The 26706-nt window shown below is 47.3% G+C and overlaps 1 protein-coding gene across 2 annotated transcripts in view; it reads left to right on the top strand.

Annotated features, from left to right (window-relative positions):
• Positions 1–26706, top strand: part of Ankh (ANKH inorganic pyrophosphate transport regulator) — a 131553-nt gene that overhangs the window by 72771 nt on the left and 32076 nt on the right. For both annotated transcript variants that reach the window (XM_004845197.3, XM_021258627.2), the window contains exons 2-5: positions 6508–6724; positions 16536–16654; positions 19598–19681; positions 25629–25799. In XM_004845197.3, coding sequence (XP_004845254.1) covers positions 6508–6724; positions 16536–16654; positions 19598–19681; positions 25629–25799 — 591 coding nt within the window. The remainder of the gene's footprint in view (positions 1–6507; positions 6725–16535; positions 16655–19597; positions 19682–25628; positions 25800–26706) is intronic.

Raw genomic sequence — 26706 nt, 5'->3', positions numbered from 1 at the left:
TCCGTGAGGCGTGGCGTCACCAGAAGAGTGCTAGGCTGCCGGTTAACACCGAACCACAGCCCAGGCCCCGTGGCGTGACACCGAAGCCCGCGCAGCCTTGGTGTGTTGAGGTCGATTCCAGGAGTGCTATAGGGTGGAATCCGTGGTTCGCTTCCCTTCTTTCTGTGTCCTTGCCTGGTGATCTCATTTATTCCCCCAGCTCTAAATATCCACAACCAGCAGCTCCCCTGTGCTCCGGACTCACACATCCGCTCTCGTACTTGACTTCTCTATTTGCGATTCTAATGGGCATCTCAACCCCATGATCAGGCTTCCACTGGCGCGTGGCCTTTTCTCCGCCTTGTTCCCATCAGTAAGTAGCCGCACCACTCGGTCGGTGACTCAGTGTCCCCCACGAGTCCTCCTCCTCCTCAAGCCCACCACGTAGTCTTTCCCTGGATCCCATGACTTTGCTTCCAAAGTGCTTTTCAGTCAACCTGCTGTCCATCTCTACCACCTCACCCTGGCCACGTCACCACTGTCTCTGGCCTGGATTCCCACAGAGCTCTTTTTTGGACTGAGCCCAGGGTCTGAACACTGAATGACACCCCCAGCCCATTTTTAGTTTATTTTGAGAGAAGTTCTCCCTAAATCCCTAAGTTGCCCAAGCAGGGCTCGAACTTGTGATCCTACCACCTCAACCTTGTAGAGTGCTGGTATTACAGGCCTGTGCCACCTCACCTGGCCCAGAAAAGCTCTCAACTTCCTGCTTTTCCCCTCACTCTCCAGACCACTCCCACCGCTGCAGCCAGCATGAACCTCTGTCACACCTCTGCCAGGACCATGCGTGGGTTCCAGCTGGTCACGGAACAAGACAAGTTCTTCCCCCAACCTGGAACAATGCTAATACTGCCCACTGTTCGAAACGTGCCTTTTCACCCACTCCCTCACACCCACTTCTCTTCCTGACTCCTGCCGCTCCTGAAGCACCAGAGCCTTCTGCTCCCTGGAGCTCTGCCTTCCTCCTGCTTCTCATCCATCTGGCTCCTTCTTGTTCTCTGGCTCCCAGCTCCGTAGAGACAATGCTTCGTCTATCTAAATAAGCTCCCCCGAGAGGTATCCAGCTCATTGGTGTATTTCGTTCTTCAGAACACATCACAGCAAATGGTTGTACTGCTTGTGTGCATTTTTACTTCATTCTTTCATCTTTCATGTTGTAGGTCTGGGATGTAACAGTGAAACACAGGTCTCTGCTCCCTGGGACTTAACATTCAGGTAGAGGAGGTGGACACTAAACATAAAGTACGCATGTGGTGTGACAGGCAGTGACCATGCTTTGAAGAAAAATAGGGTGAGCAAACGGAGACAGATGGCATGTACAATAGGTGACCAAAGGACATGTGAGAAAGTGCAGACCGGCAAGAAACCATCACAAATAAGTAGCCGATAGGTGGCTTACACATGAAGTAGTTTTGAAGCAAGAAACTATTTGGAGGAAATTAATTTTGATCCATGTCTTAGAGCATAAGTTTCAGGAAGATTAAAAGGTAAATGTGCACATGAAGCCATGAACTAGAGCAGAATTATCTTAGGTATGGATGGGTAAGAGTGGCAAAACCTGGAAGTATGGAAACAAGCCCCATAAAATGATCGATAGGCTCTATAATAACTGAATAATTATGATATCAAAAGAAAATCATGAAATTAAAGAGAAGTTGGGGGAAATACTACAAATGAGGATGATAGGGGCTAATACCATTAAAGTGCCAAAAACTAAAGCTTTTTTCTTACATTCTAACATATCTTGAAATCAGGATAGGTTCTTCAAATAATATGTATATTTAATGTGATCGATAGAACATTAAATCAGTGATATATCTTACAAGCAATAACATCTCATCATTAAAAGTTTTCTTGTGGGTGTGAAAATGAGGACAGATACTAAAGTTCTCGGTAGCTGATCGCTAACTCGTGTGCTCATTCAGCAGACTTCCAGTCTCACGGTGGTGCCAGGTGCAATGTGTACAGTGGTGAACAAAATGGACAAAAGTTCCAGGTACCTTTTCGAGCCAGGCAGTGCTTGGTGCTCCGCTCCCCATGCCCCCTGCTGTATCCCATCTAAAACCACTGGGCTGTTCCAGGTAGAACAAGTCCCTCGGCCTGCTGGGCAGCTGAGTGATGGAGCACATTCCAGCTCAAGCCTGATGCCCCTGAGCCCTGTGCTCTTTCCTCAAATTACCGTAATTGTTGAGCCAAAGGAAATTCTCTCATCGAGGCTTGTAGGCAGAATTATCATTACCTGCGCCTTTCCTCTTCCCACCTGCCTCGGCCCTAGGTGGAGGACTCATATCCAGGAAATGGAAAACATTGTAGTAGGTTCCCCAGCCAGAACTGATATCCTTTCAGCAAAAATAAAGTTGTGCCAAGAAGACACAAAAACAGTCTGGTCCTGCATTATTTAGGTGTGCTAGCAGGTGCTCTTGAAACTTGTGCTAAATAATATATATTGTTTAAATTTTAACACGTCTTTGAGGGATAAAAACAAGTAAACAGTTCACAGTCACACGTTTGGAGAAAGATGGCAAGAAAGAGACCAATCTCTACAGGTTCTTGATGTCTGAGAGACGACTAATTGGAAGCTGTCCTCCCTTGAGTTCTCTGGAATCAAAGCCTGTGTGTGTGGAATCTTTCGTGTTGGAGTTTAATGAGCCGGGAGCCAGATGGGGCCCTGGAGAGAAGTTCAGCGAGGATTGGTCTCCACTGGAGGCTGCTTCCCCTGGTCCTGTGGGAGCTGCTGATCATGAATGGTACCAGAGTGGCCCATGTGCAGGGAGGGGACCTCATCCTTTATACCCTGAGCCAGCCAGCCACCAGCATCCTGCTGCATGGGGACCCGGGGGGGTCAGGTGTGTTAAACCCACACAGAGTGGCTGGGGACTTCGCTCTGAGGAGGATGCAGCTGGGCCAGGCACACTGCCAGTCTTGGAGCTCTGGGAGGGGCACCAGCAGTGTCTGCTACCAGTCTGAAAGGAGTTACTGTGGTGGATGATCGGATGTTAAGTTTTGACGCATAGCAAGAACCCTGTGGCTGGATGCAGATATTGAGCACAGGATTTGTCATCAGGGAGTTTCTTGGTTTTAATTTTGTTTTAGGGTGTTGAAGTATCTGATTAGCATCAGTGCAAGAGAAAATTAGTTTCTAAGAGAAGTATCATGGCAGGGGTACTCCACAAAGGCTGAGAAAGCTCCTGAGGAAGTTTGTATGTTATTACTGACAAAAAGGAAAAGAAAATTCCAGATATAATTAGAAACAGTGATCAGAAACTAGCTCATATAGTGCCAACCTTGTCAGAGGGATGAGAATAAATTTCTAGTTATCGTACACTTTCATGTAGATTTTTCTAAAATCAGTTTTAGACAGTGGTTATTTTCCTTTAAACAGTTTTCCCCTCTAATAGGGCTTTGCAAAGAACGTTCAATTCTATAAGTGTTCATTGTACCAGGCAGCTGTATTTCCTAGGAAAGGGGATAATACAAAATGCAGGCAAAGAATTTAAAGCCCTTGAGTTTTGCTGTAATATTAGTCCAACCTGTGCCTGTGCTGGGCATGCTGACAGTATTGTGTTAGAAACCAAAACCCACATCAGCCTTTGACTCTGAGGAATAACTTTCAGTGTGACATGAAATACCTCCTTTCATAGATTCTGAGGCACACTCCACCTCAACACACACATGCACACACGCACACACGCACGCACACGCACAGTCTGTAGCATCTCTGCCATCTGGATACATCTTACAAACAATTGGCATCCAATTGGCTCCCAAAGTGGGAGCACTTTTTTCTTTCTTAATGGTATAAAACTAATAATGTACTTTACAATTGATGATTTCTTTGACTTTGAGTCAGACAGTAGATTGGGTTTGTTTTGTTATAATTAGTATGATTCTTAAATATTACATGTGTTTGAAGATTGATTGGCTTCATTTGTTGTATTTAGCCTTTTCTCTTTCATGTATCTATTAGCTCAACTTTTAAGTGTTGTGAGAATAAGCTGTAATGGGCATGGCCAGGTAGTACTGAGGTCGGGCTACCGCTGTATGTTTGCAGAGAAGATTATGGGCCACTGTTTGCTTAAAAATAGGGAGCAACCAGGAAAGATGCATTTTTTTGTATTAAATTCTTTTATTGGTACATTGTAGGTATACAACACAATTACATTTCTTATTGGGAATTGTACGTTTACATGATGCATCTTGGTTCTTATTTTTTCCCCATTCCTAGCCCTCCCTTCACGCCCTCCACCCTTCCCTATTTACAAAGACTTTATTTTCATTTTTTCCATTTCTCATCAGTTTTTCCTTTCCCTTCTTTCCTTTCCCCTGCCCCTCCCACTACCCCTACCCCTTTGGACCTTTTCTTCCTATTTTACATTATCGATTATTCATTCTAATCATTGGTACATTTTAGGTATACAACATAATGACATTCATCATTGGAAATTTGCACCTTTACATAGTCTCTCTTGGTTCTTATTTTTCACCCTTGCCCAGCCCTCCCTTCAACCCCTCCAGTTCTCCCTATTTACAAAGATTTTGTTCCTATTTTTCCATTTTCTCCTATTAATCCCATTCCCTTCTATCCTTTCCCTAGCCCTCCCACTTCCTTCCCCTTTGCCCGTTTTCTTCCTATTTCACATGACCTATTTTACATTTAGTCCTTATTTACACTTTCAGTTTCTCACACCAGAGAAACTATTCAGTATTTACACATGTGTGTCCTATTTATTTCACTTAAGAGTATCGCCTCAATGTGCATCCACTTAGCTATAAATGTCTCTAATTTCTCAATTTTTATGGCTGAGCAGTACTCCATTTTATAAAAAAAACACATTTTCTTTATCCAGTCTCCAGTTGATGGGCATTTGGGCTATTTCCAAGTTTTAGCTATTACAAACTGCGCTGCTATGAACATGGGCGCACATATATCACTGTGGTATGATTCTTTTAATTCTTTGGGGAAGATCCCCAGCAGTGGAATAGCGGGGTCAAATGGGACTTCCAGTCCTAGTTCTTTGAGGTATCTCCATACTGATTTCCACAGTGCTTGCACCAGTCTACACTCCCACCAGCAGTGGAGCAGGGTTCCTCTTTCCCCACAGCCCCGGCAGCATTTGTTATTGGTTGATTTCACGATAGCAGCCATTGTTTCTGGAGTGAAGTGGAATCTCAGCGTTGTTTTCATTTGCATGGAAAGATGCATTTTCTTTTCATTTCTTCTGCTTCTGGATTGTATGGTAGAAACTGAGACGATTTTTACAAATGTTATCATGTCAGTTGGAAGAGTTAAAAATGATGAAGACCTCAGTGTAGCACTTTTTTAAAAAACACCACTATCCTGATGGCTGTGAATGTGTGCATTTGTCACTCCCAAAGAATGTACACACACACACCCCAGTGATCCCTCCTGCGAACTCTGGACTCTGAGGGACAGTGACGTTTTGAAGTGGGTGCATCCATTGTGACCAGAGGACACCCACACACTGAGGTGTGGGGTGTCAGTGGTTCATGGAGGCAGAGGGCAGTGGGGAACTCTGTAATCTCCATTCCATTTTGCTCAAACTGTTCTTAAAGATAGCCTGTTTTTTAAAGTATGCAGCAGACTGAAAGCCAGCTTTTCTGCTCAGGAGCCTGTTCCTGAAGACGGGGCAGTGGCCTGGAAGTTCCGAAAGTGTTTCAGTCCTAGAGTTCTCGCTCCCTGGACATCCATTCCCGCCATCCCCAGTGCCGTTTGTCTGCTAGGTGGGAGAGGCGGTTTGGAACCTTACAACCCAAGAGGGCCTCTCCTGAAGGAGGCTGATGAGAACAGAATCTTCTGTGACCACATCTTCCTAAATGAGCATTGTGCAGAAACACTGGGTGTGTGCGTTTGTGTGCGCAGAGGATTGTATTTCCTATAAATACAGCAGGAATCGCGTGAGCAGCACGCATTGACACATCATGACTTTTAAATAGCACAGTGCTCTCTCTACCACGAGCAGCACATACACAGTGTATGCACAGTATTTAAGGTTACTCGAGCACACACGAGCATACGCATAAACATGCCTTCTTTAAAGAAAAAAGTCATCGCCCACTGCATATAAACTGGTTGATTCACTTCCAGAATGTCCATTGCTATTATGTAGGTTTACAAATAAAATTTAACATACTGAGTTTTCCAAAAGTCAGCTTTTAACCAAAACTCCTTAGTCTCATTTTTGGATATTAATATAAAATACTTACGTTTCTTTCTTCTACTTTAGCCATAATGGTCAGGTATCTCATTGACACAAAAATTCTCAAACTGAAGCTAATATGGATGAAAATGAAAACCAATAACCTTTATCAAATTACAGTGTGATTTATCTTCTACCTGGCTTAGTGTTTCTATAGAAACGCCATCTGCTGAGTTTTATTTCAGAGGTGTGATGCCCCAAGAGGAGACACCATTTCTAATGCTGCTGTGGCTTCTTCTCCCCCTTCCAGGCCTTGAACCGGGGCATTGCTGCTGTCAAGGAGGATGCAGTGGAGATGCTGGCCAGCTACGGGCTGGCGTATTCCCTGATGAAGTTCTTCACGGGTCCCATGAGTGACTTTAAAAATGTGGGCCTGGTGTTCGTGAACAGCAAGCGAGACAGGACCAAGGCCGTCCTGTGCATGGTGGTGGCTGGAGCCATCGCCGCTGCCTTCCACACTCTCATAGGTAAGGGTCTGACTGCCACTGAAGCAAAGAGCTTTGAACATCTTCACTCCTCTGCACTAATTTGAACATATTTACCAGAAAACCGATTCCGTCAGTAGTTGTCAAATATTTCTCAGGAAAATTTCAAAGGATAAGAGGAATGAAATTTGTGCTCCTCGCTCAAGCAAATTTACAAAATAACTTTTCTGCAAAGTGATAGTTTTGAGTCTCTGATGCGTAAGTCAGAAAGGAAGTGATTTCACCCGCAGGTGATTGTAGGAATACCATAGCTTCCTGTAAGGTAGGTAGAGTAACAGGTGCTTTTGTTAAAGATCGACATGCATTCTTGTACCCAATTAGTATGTTGAGAATAAAAGTAGAACGATTGGTCTTTAGTATCAATGCATATCAGTAGTGAGAACAAATGACACATTGTTTTATTTATCAAAATTTGTTCATTCTTGGGCTTCTCTAACTGCTTTATTCAGACATGAGACTATAAACACTCTTGGCCTAACATTCTTTCATGATACGAGAAAGCTAGATCATGCAGACAGCGGATACCTACAGGCTCACCAGAAAGCAGATTCCTTCCGGTCTAGGTTCACCTGCAGCCCCAGGGTGGTCATGAAACCCTGAGAGTGTGATTTCAGAACTTGAGTAGCACATCTGCTGAAGCCATAAAACAGTGAACTTGCTTCGTAAACCTGTTGTGTGTACCTAAGATTGTTGCTGGTTGTATGAAAAGCATAAATGGCAATGGTTAACTTAAAGAAAACAAGCAGCCAGAAGACTAACCTAAACCCCTCACATGTATTCTGAGGCAGCTAATGTTTACTCACATAGTTGTGAGTCTCAAAGCAAATAGGGGAAGCCTTGTGTGGTTTTCATTTTTAACATAAAATAGAATTTTGTTCTTCCGTAAGAGGGGTGTGGAAGATAGCATGCTGCTGATGGACCAATTGTCCAGCCAAAAAGTTGATACTGATCATTTCATTCATTTGTGCTCTGAGCCCATGGTATGGGCAGTTAGAAACAGATGACTTTCTTTCCCTTGAAACTAACTCTGAGTGTTCCAAGAAAATTTCTGCTGCTAGATTTGATTGAGGCTACTTCCAAAGACGCTACGTGTATTCAGAAAATTCCATACATTTTTTTGAGATAAAATGTTTATCTAAATAGGCAAGTTAGTTCCCTTTTGCTCTTCCTCTTTTAACTTGGAACACTCAGTAAATGCAGATTCCCTGTGTTAGCTGTGGTTGAAAGAGACTTTGGAATGAATAGCCAATTACCAGCTGCCCATAACGAAGCAAGAGAAAACCTGAACACCCTGTGCTACTGAAACTGTTGTGAGGAAAATGTGGCCATTGAACCACACGTCAATGTCGTTTTCCAAGTTAAATGGAAATTTTCCTGTTTTAAAGTAGAATCCTAAAATCTCTAAAACAAAAAGGTTCCACATTCCAGTTACGTTTAATAGTTATTTGTATCACATTTGATACTTTTTGCAATGAAAGTTTTATTCCTTGCATCAAACAAATGCTTTCTTCAGTTTCGAAGAAAATACATCTCCATTTCTTTCAAACACCCAGAACTCACGTTTTAGGGATTTTCCCTCTCCTCCTTCACTGGCCTCATTTAAGTTTCCCACCCAGAAGTTCCGTCACTGTCTTGCTTTCTGCCCTCTGCTGCATCGTGCAGCCTTGTTCCCCTCCCTCCTTCCTTTTGTACTGAGCTGGAAGATCCCGCCCGTTCCTTCTGTTTCATTGTTGCTGTATCTTTGCAGTGCGTGCGTGCGTGCTAATGGCCTTCGTGTGGGGAGTGGTACATTCACGTCTCCCATCTCCGTGCTGCTTTAGTCCCCTCCTCCTCCATCTCCACCTTTCCTCGGGTCCCCTTCTCAGCCCCACTTTCCAGCTACCTGGTTCCTATCATCTCTCGCTTACTTTGCTCTTTAAATTATTTATATTTTTCGTTTCTCATGTAAGAGAAACGATCCTTTGTTGTCCATATCTTGGCCACCGCTGAGTGGTGGGACATCCCTCTGTCGCTCTCTGTCTCACTGTTTCCCTGCATCAGAGACCGGTTTCCTCCCGAGATCAGGGGCTACTTTCCCTGTCAGCTGCAGTAGACGCTTACACCCGTTTCTGCTTGTTAGTGGTGCTGGCGGAGCTGTTCACATTTCCAGCTCTGGGATAACTGTGCCGTGACGTGGGTGAAGTTGAAACGCAGACGCCGCGGCTCTGTGTGCCTAGGGAGCCTGGCAAGGTCCCGGGCAGTCTTCCCAGGCTGTGCTCGGGCTGCCGTGGAGATGAGCTCATCTTCCGCGCGTGAACAGCCCGCCGTGGGCGCGAAGCCACACACTACACGTTCATCTGACTTCATCCACACAGTGTAAATGTGCTCCAGAGAAATCTAGGTTTCAACTTAATTTCTCTCTGTTCTTTATTCTGCCAAAACCGCTTTGATTGCCATAAAAACTCATCCATGTGCTGTTTCCCTATGGCCTTAATGAATTTATTTCCTTTGCTCAAGTTCCTCTAACTTTTTTATGGCATTTAAGGAAAAACTCGTGAGAGGACAAAGCAGGAGAAGGTTCTTTTGTGTCTTGGGACCGAAAGCCTGTGTGGACTGGCTCTGAAAGGATGCTTTGTATCTCAGCACAACCCTTCCTAATTTTTAATAATCTTCTATATAAAATGAAGTCAAGAATTTGACCTTTTTCCCTAATATTTTGCTAGGGCTGAGAATGTAGCCCAGCAATTGAGCATTTGCCTCGCATGTGCGACGCCCTGGGTTTGATCCCCTGAACCACCAAAAACATTTTTTTTAAATTCTCACTCTCTCCATATAACATTTCTAGCGGTCGCTGCCTGCCTATTGCATCTCTTCTGTCTAGCATCAGACTCCTGGTTTTAGCACCCCCATGGTATTTTTTTTTTTTACTTAATAGCCACTTCCTTAGTTCTTTTTGCTTTACTTTCTACTTTACCTGTTTATTTGTTTTATTCGTTAACATATTAGTTACTTTCCCCCAACGTGATGCCTTTTGTGGGTGTAATTAATTTATTTCCCTTTTTAGATATTCCTAGTCTGATAAAATTCATCTGCTGTCCCATAGGATATCGCTAAAGATGAATGTGAGCCATTTTAACTGTATGGAATACATCATTAGTATTTAGAGCTCATTTTCCTGCTTTGGATGTTGGGGACTTTTTACCATACATCATCCTTATGAGAATTTCAGGAGTAAGAATTGCCCTTTGTTGCTCTCGATTTGGAAATAAGCGAGTCCCCACTTGTCCTGTATAGTAGTTCAGCAAAATATGTACTGAACAAATAAAACACACGTGTTGTTCCAGGGCCTATTGCTGAAAGTTGGGAGTAGCAGGGAGATAGATACACAGATTTGGTAGCGAGATATGTCTGCCCATCTCCCTGAGCAAATGTAGCTGAGGGGAATTTTCGTGTGGGTGTTCAACACTGACTTCTAGATTATGCAACAGGCTGTTTTCAGCCAGTGAGCACTGTTGAGATATGGCAGAGGTAAACCAAAGCTAATAGATGCCGTGTCCTCTGGCCAGAGACAGGTATTTAGCTAAAGGAGGTTTGGAGCCTGAGACTACAAAGAGCTCTGCTGACCACATGGAAAGCCAAAGGGAGAGCGGAAAGGGGGCAGGCAGGGAGGTACAGAGAGGAGCTCAGCCCAGAGAGCCTCGCTCTGGCGCACCTGTATCCGTCTGCAGGGTCCCTTGCAGATGCTGACACCAGTGGTTATTTTTTGTGTTGTCTTGGGGACAGTCGTATTGAGTAAGGCAGATTTACTCCAGTCTTTGTGTATGTTTAATACAGCTCTGACCAGTAGAGATCAACATGTTCTTCTTATTTGCATCATCTTTAGAACCTTGTGATCCCTGAAGGTATTGTTTCATAGTTAGAAAAACTTGCTGTATTTATAATTCTGCACCACGTCGTTCGTTATGAACTTAGGCTTCCTTCCAAGAGTGGGTGTTCTGTGACATTTCTAGAAGAAATCCTGATTCCAGTGTGATCTTCTCTAGCTTCGATTTTTTTCTCAGTCTGGATGAACTTGAATACGCCATACTTTTCAGTATTGATGGGAAACCCAGCAGCCCCTAGAGGGTCCTCGTCACTGAGAAGAGATTCAGACATGACCATGTCTACCTCTGAAAAGCCATTTGCAGATACAGCTCTGGAGCTCACTCACCGGGTATCATTTCTTAGTGTCAGTTCATGGATCACAGTAGGACGATCGAAATATGCTGAGGTCAACGAGCACTAAAAGTTCATTTGTTGTGTCATCCACTATTAATTGTGTGCCCCAATAAAGGAAAGAACCTTACTGAGGCCTTTTCATTACATTTGCTGTTGTGAAGGAATTCTTTTGGGCTGTGTTTTATGCTTGTTTTTCTTGACTTTTTTTCTTTCTGGCTTCCACTGGTGAGTGAGGCAGTCTCTCCTCCTCGAAACATTTATTTGCACGCTATGTGGGCTTCCTCAATGTGGCTGCAACATGTTCCACCAAGCGCACAGGCTCTTCCTCACAAAGGCTTGGGGAGGTGAAGGAAAGGTGGCTCTAAAAACCGTACTCAGTGGCACCCACCCTCCCTGGGCCCACTGCATAGCCACTTGGAATTGTGTTGGATTTGGCTGATTTGAAGTCTAGAAGATTCACTAGCTGCAAAGTTCCTGTCCATTGCATGTCATCCATAGCCTGGCTGTAGCTACCCAAGTTGCAAAAGCTGTGGAAGTATTTCTTGGCCCTTTTTGGGACCTGCCAGTCAGTCTTCCTTCTCAGGCTCATGATAGCCATGACTTGTGCCGTGGACTCATCTGTGAAACACCATATATAAAACTACAGAGTTTGCCACTGACAGGCTTTAATTCAGGCCAGTTATCACGGGGCAAGTGATGTCCTTGCTGATCTTGTACTTGATTTCAGTTGGGTCCACGTAATTTGCCTACAAGGAAATTAGTATTTCCTGGCCCCCTCATTCACATAGGAGCTGTTGCTATGGTTATGAGCTTTCTTTACACATTTGTTCCCAGCAGTGACCTGTGAGGCCTCTTCCATGCTCTGAAGCAGGCTGGGGATCTGCAGAACTCAGGGGAACTAAATTTCTGCAGGTCCTACTATGGGCAGGTGCAGTGATTCCTAGACCTGTTCTGGGTGCCAATCTCCTCTTTTAAATTTCTCCCTTATTCATGGGTTACAAACCATGTAAAGAGTGAATGGGTCCAGTTTGACATAATTCCCACCAACAAGAGAGCTAGGAATGAACAGTTTCACTAGAGCCTATGATTTGTTATCTTGAAAACACCCCAATATTTAGTGACTCAAAACACAAGTGTTTATTTTTGTTCACCAGACCACAGATTGGCTTGTTGGTGCTTTTGAACTTGGCTGGGCTCGTACCTTTGTGGTCAGTTGAGGGCCAAGAGGTGGCTCCGCTGATCTTGATGGACTCCAAGGAGCAGTTGGCCCAGGTGGCCTCTGCTGGGACAGCTGAGCTCTGTTGCACGTGACCTCTGTGCTCCAGGGAGCAGCACCTGGGATTTTCTTTCTTTCTGGATAGCCTTGGCCAGACTCCAAGTAAAAGGGTAGAGGCACACAAGGCCTCCTGAGGCCAAGAACTGAAGCTGCGTCATCACTTCACCACACACAACTGGCCAGGACCTCCTGCGGGCCAGTCCACACTCTAGGGCCAGGGACATCAGTTTGAACTTTGACAGGAGGAGCTGCAGAACCATAAAGAGTAGCAATATAAATAGATAATGTGAAATAGGAAGAAAAGGGGCAAAGGGGAAGGGGAAGTGGGAGGCGTAGGGGAAAGGAAAGAAGGGAATGGAATTAATGTGAGAAAATGAAAAAATGGAAACAAAGTCTTTGTAAATAGGGAGGGGTGGAGGGGTTGAAGGGAGGGCAGGGGAAGGGGGTAAAAAATAAGAACCAAGAGAGATTATGTAAAGGTGCAAATTTCCAATGATGAATGCCATTATATTGTACACCTAAAATCTACCAATAAAAGGATATACAAAAAAAAAAAGAGTAGCAATATAAGGAGTACAGAAGAATTGGGGACATTTTTGCTCTTGGACTTTCCCAGTTGCTTCTTTGAGAGGTGATGGATTTGTACCCTTCAATTATTCTATTAACTTTTATCATTTATCTACCTACCATGTGGTAAACACAGGCTTAAATCCTAGGTATCCAGACACAAGTGAGACCTGTTGTCTAGCATTTCAGATACCTGCAGCAAACTATTATGAGCCTTTCTCCACCAAGTCTTAGTGCCCTAAGTTAAAGTTTTGTTCCTGTGTTAAAATTTCACCTTTATTTCACTTACATCATGCACGGGTTTGGGGCCTCTCTCCCTGGCCTGGGCCACATTGGCACTTCTCATGCCCACGTCTTCCAGACAGATGTTGCCAGTACAGATTGTAGTTGAGTTGTATGTTGATGCCCCTGTGTTCATGTAGGAAACTGCAGCCATCACACCCGGTCCAGTTGGCACAGTGGCTGATAAAAGTCTTCAACACATATTTGTTGAAGTGATTCAGATACAGCCTTTCAGCAACATAAGCAGACATACAAATGAGAGACCTAGGGCTGAAGTTGTCTGCTCCCACAGAAAGCCTCATAAACAGGACTCAGCTGGCCCATAAATAGTACTGATGAGACTTTTAAGCTTTGATAAAATGGGAATTTGAATGAGAATAAAGATTCTAAAATTTGCATCTTGAGCCAGGCATAGTGGTGCACGCCTGTAATCCCAGCATTCAGAAGACTGAGGCAGGAGGATTGCCATGAGTTTGAAGCCAGCCTGTGCTCCATAATGAGTTTAAGGCCAGCCTGAACTACATAGCGAGGCCCTGTCTCAAATAAATTAATTGTTATCTTGGAAGCACACATATTATTTTGGTTCTAATTCTGGGCTTTTTCTCGATCTTTGTTGGCAAATATATGAAAATAGATTTGTTTTGATTAATGTTAATATTTCATGGTTTGCAATAGGTGCTAGTAGCTACTGGATGAGCAAGTTTGAGAATCCCTGATTCCAATAAGGGTCATCATCTTGGTTGGCTGAGACCAGAGGAGCCGTGGCTCGTAGGGCCAAGGTCCCCCTTGCTGTTACAGTGTCCTAAAACCTGCCTGCAGCCGTTCAGACCTGGTTTAATTTTGTTTTATAACTTTCTGCCCTTCCTGAGGGGTATGAGTTGTCTCAGGACAGCCTCAGAAAGGCAGCTGATAGAAGGGGAAGTTACCAAATGTTGCTGAAGCCAGCTCACCTGGTAATTATGGACTCTGCAAAGTACTTTGAGCAAATCACCCTGGCCAGCAGCTCTACCTGGAAACAGCTTGAAATAGCTCAGGGCCTGCATGGAGCGAGTTAGTCAAAGGGTAGGAGAGATGGGTGAGAGAGATGGGTGAGAACAGGTGCTGGAATTCCGCTCTCTGCTCCCAGGGTGGAAAGGACCTTTAGTTATGATCGGACCCTTCTCAGCCATGTAAGAGTAGAAGGAAGAAAATCTGGGAGGAAAAGCTTGCATCTTTGACCTCCAGTTCTCTCCTTGAGTAGCGGAGAGAGGAACAGCCCAAAATAAGAAGCAAAAGGAAGCAAGAGCAGTACGGGGCCCGTAAGCCCCACCGCACCCAGGCACCTGGGGAGCAGAAGACCTAAGAGGGCAAGGAGGCCAGGTCAGGTCCCCACCTGCTCCCAGAGGCGGAGAGGCAGGCTGGCTCTGCCTGAGGACAGGACTGGAGCCCGCTGAGCTCCGAGGCCTCAGTCCGGATGCCCTGCGTAAGGGCACTGGTGTGAAGCCTTAGCGGAAAGACCTGAGTAAGCCTCCTTACAGTGTGAGGAGAGACTTCCTTCCGCCAGCCCATTCCCAGGCAGTGCACGCAAACTGCAAGCCCTGCTCTCGACCTCTCCAACCACGTGTGCTGCCACCCTCTCTTGCTGCCATCTCAGAGTCTCGCATGAGGATAATTCTCCTCCTCAGAAGCTGTGCTCAAGCTGCCCCACAAACCAGGTGGCTGAAACAGGACCTCACAGTTCTGTGGGCTGCTCTGAGTGCACCTCTTCCCTGGCTGCAAACCCAGCCTGCAGCTCTCCACGCTGCCTTCCAAGGCCAAGGACAAGCCCCCACAATTCGCCTTCACCTCTGTGGGCCACTGACCCAGACCACATGGGTGTGACAGACGCCTGCGACCTCCGCGTCCCTTGCTGTACTAACCCCTCCTTCCCACCCCTCTTCTCATTCTGCCATGCAGTGCCCTCGCTCCTGGACTTCTCCTCCTGCTCCCCAGTGCCCCCGACGGCCCTGCCACCCTCGCTCCCCTTTGCAGCTGACCTGGTTTTCACCTCCACCCTCCTTGGAGGACCCAGAGCTTTTCTCCTGCATTGCTTGTCCTGCCCCCTCCAGCCCCACCTTGCTCTCTGAAAATCGCAACCATGCCGGCTTCCTGCCCCTTGAAATCATCTGTTTGCCCCCTGCAGCCACCGCGGTTCCCTCTGTGCATTCCAGTGTCCTAGATGCCACCCCCAGGACCTCACTCATTCCACATTTCCCATCATTCGAGAGCCAGGCGTGGTGGCACACATCTATAATCCCAGCTCTCGGGAGGCTGAGGCAGGAGGATCACCAAGAGTTTGAGGCCAGCCTGGGCTACATAGTGAGTTCAAGGCCAGCCTGAACTACGTACCAAGACCCTGTCTCAAAACAACAGCAGCAACAAAACCTCATAATTCAAGACTAATCCTGGTAAAGAATGGAGCATTATTTCTCTTAGAAGTTAACGTGGTAATAGGTATTCCCCAAACTTTGAAATGTGGGGGGATTATTATTTTGCATAACTGAGACTGTCCGCACTCTTGACTCCTTGGTTGTCAAGTGTGTTACTACTACTTAGAGTTACAAGTGAGTGAGAACAGCAAAAGGCTTTGCTGCTAGAGTGCTCGTAAAACACAGGAAAAATAAATTGGTATTTTCGTGTATAGTCCTCACTGTATCGGTAAGGTCAAAAATAGTTCAGTATTATGTTCAGTCTGCTAATGGTTTGTCAGGATGCTTGCTAATGCATCAGGAAGACCTTCCCGGTATATAAACAGGCCAAATGCCCTCATCCAAGAGTGTCCACCAGGTCCCAGGCTCACTGTGACAGATCCTCCCATAGGAGGGGCTTCCAGAACACCCCTGGATGTCACTTTCCACTGCCCAGCACTGTGCCCATAATGCCAGCCTGTACCATGCCAACTATACCCAAAGTTGCCACCTTCCTCCAAGAAGTTAAGTAAAACAACTGGAAAGACTGAAAAGCTAACTTTAAAACTTAAATTGAAAACACATGTTAACATCTGGACATTTTTTGTCAGTAAATAACTAATATATGTGAACATTTAGCTTCACAATTATCCTTTAAGCATTCTTTTACAATATTAAAATGATGTAAATGTGCAATCGTAGAGTGAATACAGTCATGCTGAGTAAACCTACAAAAAGCAATTCAGTGAATGAAGAAATCGAAGCATGTGAAAGGTGAACTTCCACTTAGCATGCAGAGGTGTTCATGGCTCACAGAGTATTTATAGATGACCCCATTCTATATTAATGCACACCCCACCAAAAGACCAGGGTGATTAGAACCCCGGGTGTTAGCCGTGAGCTCTCTGGGAAGCAGGGTGAGGTTTTAGGTGATTTTCTTACAATTTTTTTCTATTACATTTAAGTCGTTTGTACATTTTCAGGTACAAGGCATTTTTAAATATCCGTTTCCTAAATAACGCTATGTGTTTCTGACCCTTTGCAGCTTATAGTGATTTAGGCTACTACATTATCAATAAGCTGCACCATGTGGATGAGTCCGTGGGGAGTAAGACAAGAAGGGCCTTCCTGTATCTCGCTGCCTTCCCTTTTATGGATGCCATGGTAAGTAGAGGAAATCCTTGGCTTTTTTCTTTTCAGTGGTAAAATACACATAACATCGAAGTTATGGTAGCTCAGTGGCACCGCACCTGCCTGGCAAGTGTAAGGTCCTGAGTTCGGTTCCCAGTACCGGAAAAAATATATAAATAAATGAATAAACCATTGTTCTGGGGCCAGTTCAGTGGCAGGAAGAACATCCGTATTTTTCTACAGTTTTCAGAGTTCTTTCACCTTTCGAAAATGGAATTCTGTGTCCCTTGTGCAGCCACACTCTTTTCCCTTCACCAGCCCGGGACACGACCGTTCTACTTCCGGTCTCCATGACTTTGACCCTTGCTAGAAACACGGATGTACAAATACTTTTTCTCCAGTGCTGAGGACTGAACCTAAGAGTCACTGAGCTATATCCCCAGCCCTTCTATTTATATTTTTTATTTCAAGACAGAATCTTGCTAATTTGCCCAGGCTAGCCTTGAACTTGAGATCCTCTCACCCTAATCTCCAAATTGGGATTATAGCTGGGATTACAGGTTGTTTGGCCATGCCCAGCTACCAGTGCTTCTTTGAAAGCCTCAACATTTCTATTCTTGGGAGCATATAATCGGAAATGGAATCGCTAGATTGTATGGTACCTCTTTTTAATTTTTTTCCTTTGTCCTACGTGGCATGCAAAGCACACATTCCCCCACTGAACTATACCCCTAATCCATTTTTAATCTTTTGAGGTCCCATCATCCTGATTTCCTTGGCTTTTAACCAGTCTATTTATCAGTTTATTTTATGAGAATCATCTGTATTTGGCAAGCAGCAAGAATGTGATTTCTCTCAGGATCAAGGAGAGAATAGCTTTCTGATAAACTTAACCACTTACGTGACATAAGCACCTAAAGGTTTGGAATAAGAATCTCCTGAACATACTGATAGGACTTCATCACTTTAATAACTACATGAGCTAAGAACCACTTGTGTCCATAAATCCTTTGCACTGATCCTGAAGGTAATGCCGATGGTCATGTGACTGGCGTGACCTCCTGACTCTGAGAGCTTTCTGCAGGTGTGCAGCCTTACGCATTAGCCTGCTAGCTGGGACATGCAGATTCTTGTCTTAACTGCTATGAGGTCCTTGCAGGTTGGGATGATTGGGTCACCTGGACACTTGCACCTGGATTGTTTTTCTTGTCACCGGGTATGTTTCCTCTGGTGGTGGATGCAGGTGACTCAGGAAAGAGAAAAGGGCAGAGAGATCGAAGTTGGAGCCAGTGTCCCACACCCGAGCTGGCCTACAGGGACAGAGTTTGAGGTCTCTTCATTAGAGAAGCTTTGCACCCTTCGAATCCTGAAGAGTTGGGTCTAACTCCCGAGACTGAGGCCAGGACATTGCTCTGTTCTCCCTCCAAACTGGAAGTGGGAACCTAATCACAGAGAAGTACACTCAGTCCCACACTGGAGTCTGGGAGCCAGGAACAGTTAGTAAGAGTGAATCACAGACTCCTGCATGCCCCGTCTTCCATGGCCCTTTGGGTTTATTTGCTATGAGAAAGTTTCTAAATCACAGCACAAACTCAGCCTCCCTATCCCCAGAATCCCAAATCCTAAAGGCTCCAAATACAAAACTGCTCAATCACCAGCAGGGCGCAATAACTGGCAAATTCTGTACTGCACCTCCTGTAAAACCCTGTTTCATGCACAAAATATTTCAAATATTATATACAGTTATCTTCAGGGTATGTGTATAAGGTATATGTAAAACATAAATGAATCTTGTGTTTAGATTTGGGCGCAAACCCAAGATACCTCATTTTATATGTACACATACTCCAAAATACAAAAAAAACAATTCAAAATCTGAAATTCTTCGATTCCTAAGCATTTCAGATAATGGACACTCGCCCTGTCTAGCACTAAAACATTTGTGTTTGGTAGCCTTTTCTTGCATGTTTTACCTATAAATTCTCCCAAAGACCCTAACGTAACATATTACATAAAGACATTGCTAATAAAAAGCAAAATAATGAGCATTTATAAAGAACAAGTTATCTCCCCCTCCCTCCCACCTACACACACACACACACACCAGGCGGCGTGGCCCTGAGATGCTGGCTGGAGAGGTAATACTAGGAGGCCATGGAGCTTCCTGTCTAGGTGCTTTTTAGAGAACAAAGAAGCCCACGCGGTGCTGATTGCAGATGTTACCTGCAGCTTGCATTTCTTTGAACACTGGGCACCTTGGGACTTCCAAGCTGAGGGAGGCAGTGGAGGAAGCAGCTGCTGTAAGAAGTCCTGGCACAGGCCTGGGCTGTAGATCATCTTTGTGTGATTACGCTTAGCTCAGATGAAATGTTATTTCCGGGCCATCCAAATCTTACTTTCAAGGTAAGGAGGATGATCCTTAGACGGATCCCATTGTGAACCTCAAGCCTGTTCCAACCCCGCTGTCCCTGGGCTTGGGGGTCCTGTTGTGAGACTTTCCTCTTCATTTTCCTCAAGAACACAGAATGCCGGACCAGATCCTGGCCACACTTGAGGAGAGGAACATTGAGCCCTAGTGGGTTGGTGGGAACCTCTGATGGTGTAACAAATCAGGAGCAGCTTAGAGCCCTCCTCGAGACTCACTTCCTAGAAGGAGGGGCTGCTGCTGTGCCATGCGGGCTGCTCCAAGAGCCATCTTGTTTCCTCCACTCTTGCTGTTTATCCAGCCCCCTGCTGGGCTCTCACACCTCAGGAGCGCACCATTGTATATACACACACCTATATATGTTGTATTGAAAGAAGACATACGGTCACGCATTCCACAGCCACCAGACCAACTCAGACTTACCGGTCCTGGGCTGCCATGGCTTCGGAAGGTCGGAAGTGTGTTTCAGGAACGCCCAGTCACTTGTAACAGCAAGAAACAGTACAGTCTCAGCAGGGCATCTACTCATGGCAGTCTCTCCTCTCTGGCAGGCATGGACGCATGCTGGCATTCTCCTGAAACACAAGTACAGCTTCCTGGTGGGATGTGCCTCCATCTCAGACGTCATAGCTCAGGTAACCTCGGCTCGAGAGCCAGTCAGATCCCCCAGAGCCTCCCGGGAAGCTGAGCTGCAGCCCTGTGGAATGGGGTGCTCCTCACTTGGCCTGGGTTCCACAGCGCGTGTTTTCTTCTCTTCTAACTCTTTATTTTGGCATAATTTCAGATTTACAGAAAATCTGCAAATTTGCAAGAAGAGTAGAAGAAAATTTCCATTTACTCTTTCCTTGAATCCCTCAAATGTTGGCATTTTACCACATTTTCTGTCTCTCTCTGTCTCCCCCCACCCCATTCCTTTCATCCTGATCCGAGAGTGAGTTGCAGACAAGGTCCCTCGCCCCCTACATCCTTCAGTGCATTTCTAAAGAAGGAGAACACTTTCTTGCCTAACCTAGGTACAACAGTCAACACCAGGAGACTGACATGAGAAAATACTAATGGATTTAGAGGCCTAATTCAGATTGTACGGAAGTGGTGTCCCAGTGACGTCCTGTACGGAAAAGCAGCTCTTAGCTGATGAGCTGCACTCAGTTTTACGGCTCCCTAACCAGAAATTGCTTTGTAGCCCTTGGGCCTCATGACCACATGGTCGTGAAGCATGTAGGCCCTGTCCTTCCTGGAGTCCCTCGTGACTGGGTTCAGGTCACGGCACGCTGTCCATGGAAAGTTTGGCAAATGCAGGAGAAAAGGAAGCGGCTCTGGTTGATGTGTGTGTGGTTGTGCAAGAGCGAACGCTGTGCACACGGAAGTGTGGGAGCTGAGGCTGGACTGTTGCTGTGAAGAGAGTGTTATTTTAAAGGCAAGAAGAAGAAGAAAAAAGAAAAGAAGCAGAAAGCACTTGACTCTGCCTAAGATGAATATAGTAAGCATCCAAGGGGAGAAGGAAAAGGCATACTCGTGAAAATTGCTTTGCCAGTATGCCCGCAGCCATTTTCCTCCTCAGCTTTAAACCTGATCCCGGCCCCTGCCTGTTGGAATAAACAGGTCTGGTTTAGGAGCAGGGAAGCTGAGTTCAGATGCCATCTGGGCCTGGGCTGTTGCTGGTGGAGTAGTGATTTTAAGCCTTGTGGCCTGAGTTCCTACCACAGCTTGGTTGGTGGAATAATTCCATGTTTGTTCTTGGGCTTCCCGTGGCCCATCTTCATTCTTCTCATCTGAAAGCGTCTGTTAGTTACCTGATAGGGTGTTGTGTGCGCAGAGCCTGTTCAGAATACTTGGAGCTACCACCGCAGCATAAATAGTGGTTGCCTGTGGTAAGATTAAATGAGTTAATAATGCCTTGCATTTCAGTGGCAACTCTCATTAAAAAGAAAAACTGTCCTAAGCTGGTGGATTCCATGCAACAGAACAAAAAACTCTGGGTTTGGTTCAAGGAAGCAGTGCTTTTCTGTGCCACTAGTATTTTAATACAATTACAGTTGTTCTAATCCGTGACATTGGCAATGGATTTGTGAGAAATATGACAGTGTTGGCTGTATGCCATGGTCATCTGGGCTTTCTTATCTTTCTTGGTATCCAAGGGAAAATTCTCTTGAGGTTGTTTTCCCTTCCTGGAGCCTTCTGTCATCTGCCCTCACCTTTGGGCTCCGCGGAGCCCCAGGATGATCAGATCTGCGTCTCCCTTGGTTGTATAAACTCCGGAGCTCTTCGGCCTTCTGACCTCAGCCTTCCCCAAGTCCCAGCCTCCACCTGACCGAGTCTCAAGTCTTCCCCTTCCTCCACCGCCCCACCACCCAGTGCTTCTGCAGAAACACACGGCAGGATGAGGGACCAAGACATAAATGCCGGACCTCCCTCACCTCAGCTGCCCCTTAGAAACTGTTTTACACACACACACACACACACACACACACACACACACACACACACACGCACACCACTTCCCAGCAGATGACTTCATTTCCACTTCATGAAGAAAACTGAAGCAACCAAATTCTTCAACTTCCAGCCACTGAACCTGCATGCTCACCTTCAGATTGGGGTCAGTGCTAGTAATTGCTGGGCAGACACCTTGGCCCCAGAGATCCCAACAGACCAGGCTTGGCTGCCGGCCCTGTAATACCAGTCATGGGGCAGACAGTGGGGAAGGGCGGGAAAGGCGTTTAATCCGCACTGCCGTGCTGGGAGGTAAACAGGCTCAATCTGTCTTCGAGGGCTGGCGGGGATTCGGGATTTAGTAGAAAAGGAGAGCAGAGGCCAGGGTTAGAGGTTCTGTGGCTGGCTGCAGCATAGGTAGCACTGCTCAAGTCCTGGCCTAGTTGATCGGTATCTCGGGACTGGTTCTTTGAGGTCCTGGAACACCCGTGATAGCTGGAGGGGGAACTCTGGTTCCCATAGTGAGATGCTGGCTCCCGCCCTGGGGGGCAGCCTCCAGTCCTGTCGTGGGGTCATTGTTTCCACTTGGGGCTGGGTACCCTCACTATGGGGTGTGTATGAGGCTCTGCTTCCCCTGGAATCCAGCTGCAGGTTTAGGACAATGACTGGAGACTTCTAGGCGTTCGTTTGCTCCTGTAAAAGCTCTCAATTGGATGTCCCTGAAAATCCTGAAAATCAGTTGAGGAAGATGAGCTAGACTAGGTACATTTAAAGCGAACACACCTCGTATTATTAGTTTTTCGACAGACGCTCCCTAAGTGCTCCCTAGCACGCCTATGTGCAGCGCTGAGCGGAACCTAACCCAGAGTTTTAACGGAGATGAATCTAAAAATGAGGGCAGAGGCACCGAGCTCCAGCCTGCTTTCTGTCACCCATGCACTGCTCCAGGCTCAGCCTCTAAATCCTGGCTACATCATCTCCTTCTCCTCCTCGTCACAGGACAGGAGTTCACCCTCCACCTGCACCAGGGCCTGGCCAGGCTTTCCTGACCAGCATCAGTGACCCCTTCCTCCTCCGCACATCGCTTCTCTTGGCATGGAAACACACTCGAATGTGTGCAGGCAACAGCGAGGCACTCCCTCTGGGTCCCCGCGTAGCCCTGCAGCCGTAGTTCGCTCTCTCTCTGTGTCTTGCTACATGGTCACAGTTCTTGGGAAAGCAGTTTCTGAGCATGGGCTCCATTTTCTTACTTCCGTTTCCTCTGTCCCCTTTCCAAGGCTGGCTCCACCTCGGCCGGTCCTGCCAGGTCATTCTTACTCATGACCCTGTGCCATCAGGCCACAGGCAGCTTCCCTCATCTCAGCAGATGTCTCAGCTCCTGGCGCTGTGAGCTGCTCCCTTCTCTGTGAAACATTCCTCCCAGTGGCTTCACTGTCCTCTGTTTGTGAAGAATCTAACCTGCCCAAAGTATTTCATTATAGCAATGAAAAATAGACTAATACAACACCCTAGGTTTCTACACCTGTAACTCGGTTATGATCCCTTTTAAATATCTGTCCCCTCACCCTTTCCATGGAGCTCCAGACAAGGCTGTCTGCACTGTGGTGGGTGTTATAGCCAAGTGTGCTGTTAGGAGGTGGGGCCTGCTCAGAGAGGCGGCTCACTGGCCCTGACCTGGTAGGGTGTGACTTGCTTCCTGGCGGAGTTTCTTTCCTCCCTCCCAGGTCCTTCTGCCAGGCCGTTTCTGTGTTTAAACCTGCAGAGAACATAACCTGAAGCTCTGTGGGCCAGAATAAACCTCTCTCCTTTAAGTTGCTGGTGTCCAGTTTTGTCCCAGTGACGAGAAAAGTGACTAAGACAGAGTCCAGATGCCTTGTGACATTTCCACTCAGGTCTTTCAAAGGCATAATAAGCCTGGATTAAGCATCTTCTGAACCAAGCGTTTTGTTAAGTGAATTGAGGGCACAGCCATCCAGCCATATCCTAGAACCCACCCTAGAAGGGTCTTCCTTTGTCAGCAAGTCTCAGAGATCATGATGCCAGGCCTTTCTTTAATCTGCCCATGTCTGCTGCACCCACCCTGGTCTGAGGGGTCCCCCTCCCACCTGAACTGCCCTGTGTCCCCTCTGCTCTTCCCCACTTCAGCCACCGGGATCTTTTCCCAGGGAAATTCTGACCACTGTGCCCCTGCATACAACCCACTGGATGAAACCCTAAATCCGGATCACAGCACAGGTGCTGAAGACCCACGGACCTGCAGCCCCAGCACTGTCTCGACCTCCATGAGACGGTCCTCCCAGTCTCTCTGCAGGGCTGCTCCCTCTGCCTCGGTTTCCCCCTGCTCCTGCCTGTGCCTCAAACTCCTGCTCGGGCTGAAGGGCTCCGCTCGGCCCCCAGCAGCGGGCGCTTGCTGCATCACGTTTGAAGAGTGCCTCTGCCTCCTCCACAGAGTGTCAGCCCCAGAAGGACAGAGTCTGGGACTCCCTCTGTATCAGTGAATCCCAGCACCTGTCACAGGGCTGCCATGGGCTGGGTCTCCCTGGGAAGACCCTCACTCCTCAGAAAAGAACCTGACGTCGACGGCTGTGTCCGATTCACAACTGTAATTCTGCATTCAAATGCAAAGGACCCATGTGTTATTTTGAGTTGGTCAATGATACAGTCTGCCGTGAAGATGTCAGACGTGAGCCAAGTGGGCACGTGGCATCGGTCTAGTAGAAATTCAGGGGAGGCCATCAGCTTTCGGCTTTGGCCCTGAGCGCCCCACTGGCCCAGCCGTCTGCCCTCCTCCCTCTCCTCGGTCCCACTCACCCTGCTTCAGGCCAGTGTCTTGCCACCTCCACACGGACTCCCTGTGGTCTGTGTCTTCCTTCTCCTTCTCATCCGGATCCTCCTCCTCCATCCTGCCTGTCCGGCTAGTGTCTCACAGAGCCCTCCTGTCAGCTCCAGGTGCCTTCCGAGGGCTTGGCAGAGGCCTTGTCAATCTTCATATCTTCTCTGCACACAGCCAGTTTTCAGCCTTTAAATGTCACCGTCATGGGTCGAAGTGTAGGTTTGGGACTTGTGAAATTGCAGCTTGCTGAGGACACACTCCGAGTATGCACACAAGGGCACCCTGGAGGTCTTTAATTAGATACATAAATGGGCATCAGGCCACAGCACCGAACTCTCAGTCTCCTGCTCCACAGTGTGTCCCAGCGAGGCCTCTTCCAGCTGGTGCACTCGGAAGCAGCAGCAGTGGAGTCAGCCGTGGGCACCCTTGTTACCATCACCGAGCTCCAGGGTGCGCTCCGCGAGTGTGTGTGACTGCCTGAGTGTGAGCACTGCCCCACGTTGTCCCTGTCCTGCCTGGTTCCTAAGACCCTCTCTCTGTCTTGATAACGGACCATCAGGGTAACCCTTGGATCCAGGTTGTGCAGTGGTGTTGTGCTTAAAATGCCTGTTTTCCTGTGGGCATCTGGGCAGTAAGGTTGTGCCCAGGAGGATCCCCCTGCCCGCTGACCCCTTTGCACTCAGTGTACTTCCAGAACCTTGTGCATAAAGGCTCCCGGAAGGCTCTGGTCGGAGCCTGGACTCCGCTGGCCTCTGCGGCACCGGGAGGTTCACACAGGGTGAAACTCACTTTGGCAACTGAACTCTTGAATGGAGACTGGCATCTTATTAGGATTTCAGTCTCTCCTGATTCTGCTCATTGCAGCCTGTTCCACTTTTGTAAGTTAATATTTTAGGTTTCAACTTTGGTTGCCTCAGAATAATTACTGGTGGCACTTTGGACGGCGCTTTTGATGACTTCCGTCCTGGAAACGTTCACGTGCGCTTGCCCTTGGACTGTCGTGGACCACCACTGTGGGCAGCCTGGCATCCACCCTCCGAGGCGGGAGCTCTCCTGCCACTGGGGAAGAGGCGGGGGGGGGGGTCAAAGCTTCTAGATATTTCTTAGGCAAAAGCCTTAACCAGCTGTGAGTTTGCCTTAAAGGAATCTAAATGGCGAAGCTAACAAAATGGTGGGTATGTCTCTCCAGGGAACCTGAGCAGTCTGAGAGCCGCATCAAATCCCAGCCCATGTCGGGTCCCCCGGTCAGGAGGGCGGGCTTCTGCTGCTCAGCCAGTCCCCTCCTTCCGCTGACCCGTCCCTGAACTCTCTGGCAGGTTGTTTTCGTCGCCATTCTGCTCCACAGCCACCTGGAATGCCGAGAGCCGCTGCTCATCCCCATCCTCTCCCTGTACATGGGTGCGCTCGTGCGCTGCACCACCCTGTGCCTGGGCTACTACCGGAACATCCACGACATCATCCCCGACAGGAGCGGGCCCGAGCTGGGGGTACGTCGCCCCCGCACAGAGCTGAGGAGAACGAGATACTCTTCCACCCGTAGGAAGGGGAGCTCAGGACCCTACGCTTGTGCTCTGCAGTGCGGTACCCAGACCCAGGGGCTGGCTGGTGCCTGCAGGGAAAGGAAGTGGGAGGGCGAGTGAGCCACAGAGGTGGACGTGGTCTTAGAGGTCACTGTCCAGCCTCCTCATCACCGTTCGAGGAGACTGAGGCACAGCGCATCCCTGCAAGCCAGGGATGGATACAACATTTATGCCTCTCTTTCTCTCTCTCTCCCCCTCTCTCTCCTCTCTCTCTCTCCTCCCTCCCTCTCTCTCTCCCTCTCTCTCTCTCCGTCTCTCTCCCCCTCTCTCTCCTCTCTCTCTCCTCTCTCTCTCCCCCTCTCTCTCCCTCTCCCTCCCTCTCCCTCCCTCTCCCTCCCTCTCCCTCTCTCTCTCTCTCTCTCTCTCTCTCTCTCTCTCACTCTCATAAATTAATCTATAGTCAAGAAAGTTTTAGGACCCATAGAACCTATAGTGCACATTTTTGATCTTTAATCTCGTAGCAGGGATCCAATTTTTTTTCTTCTTTTTGCACTGGCCAATCCCAGTCTTTTATTCAGGTGCCTCCTACCTTTTATTCAGGTCCTACCTCCTAGGGACCAATCAGATCTGTCATTAGGGACCATAGGGCAACAGAAAATGTTAAGATACAGTTTCTATCTTTAAGTGGTTTTATAGCCCGCGTGGCAGGAAGGACCAACATGGAAGCAACAATTAGACCTGAATCCGAGACGGCACATAACTGCAAGGAGAGCGTGAGAGCCTCCAACACTGATGGAAGGAGCGTAGGAAGGTGGTCTGGGAAGCCTCTTCAGAGGTCAGGTTTGGCCTGTGCCTTCAAAATTGAGTAAGAAGC

This window comes from Heterocephalus glaber, unplaced genomic scaffold (assembly GCF_053883595.1).
Source record: "Heterocephalus glaber isolate CG9 unplaced genomic scaffold, H.glaber_assembly_v1.0 deba00001538, whole genome shotgun sequence".
In the NCBI taxonomy this organism is placed as follows: domain Eukaryota; kingdom Metazoa; phylum Chordata; class Mammalia; order Rodentia; family Bathyergidae; genus Heterocephalus; species Heterocephalus glaber.
Note: the sequence above shows the minus strand (reverse complement) of the source record. Positions and strands in the feature narration are given on the sequence as shown.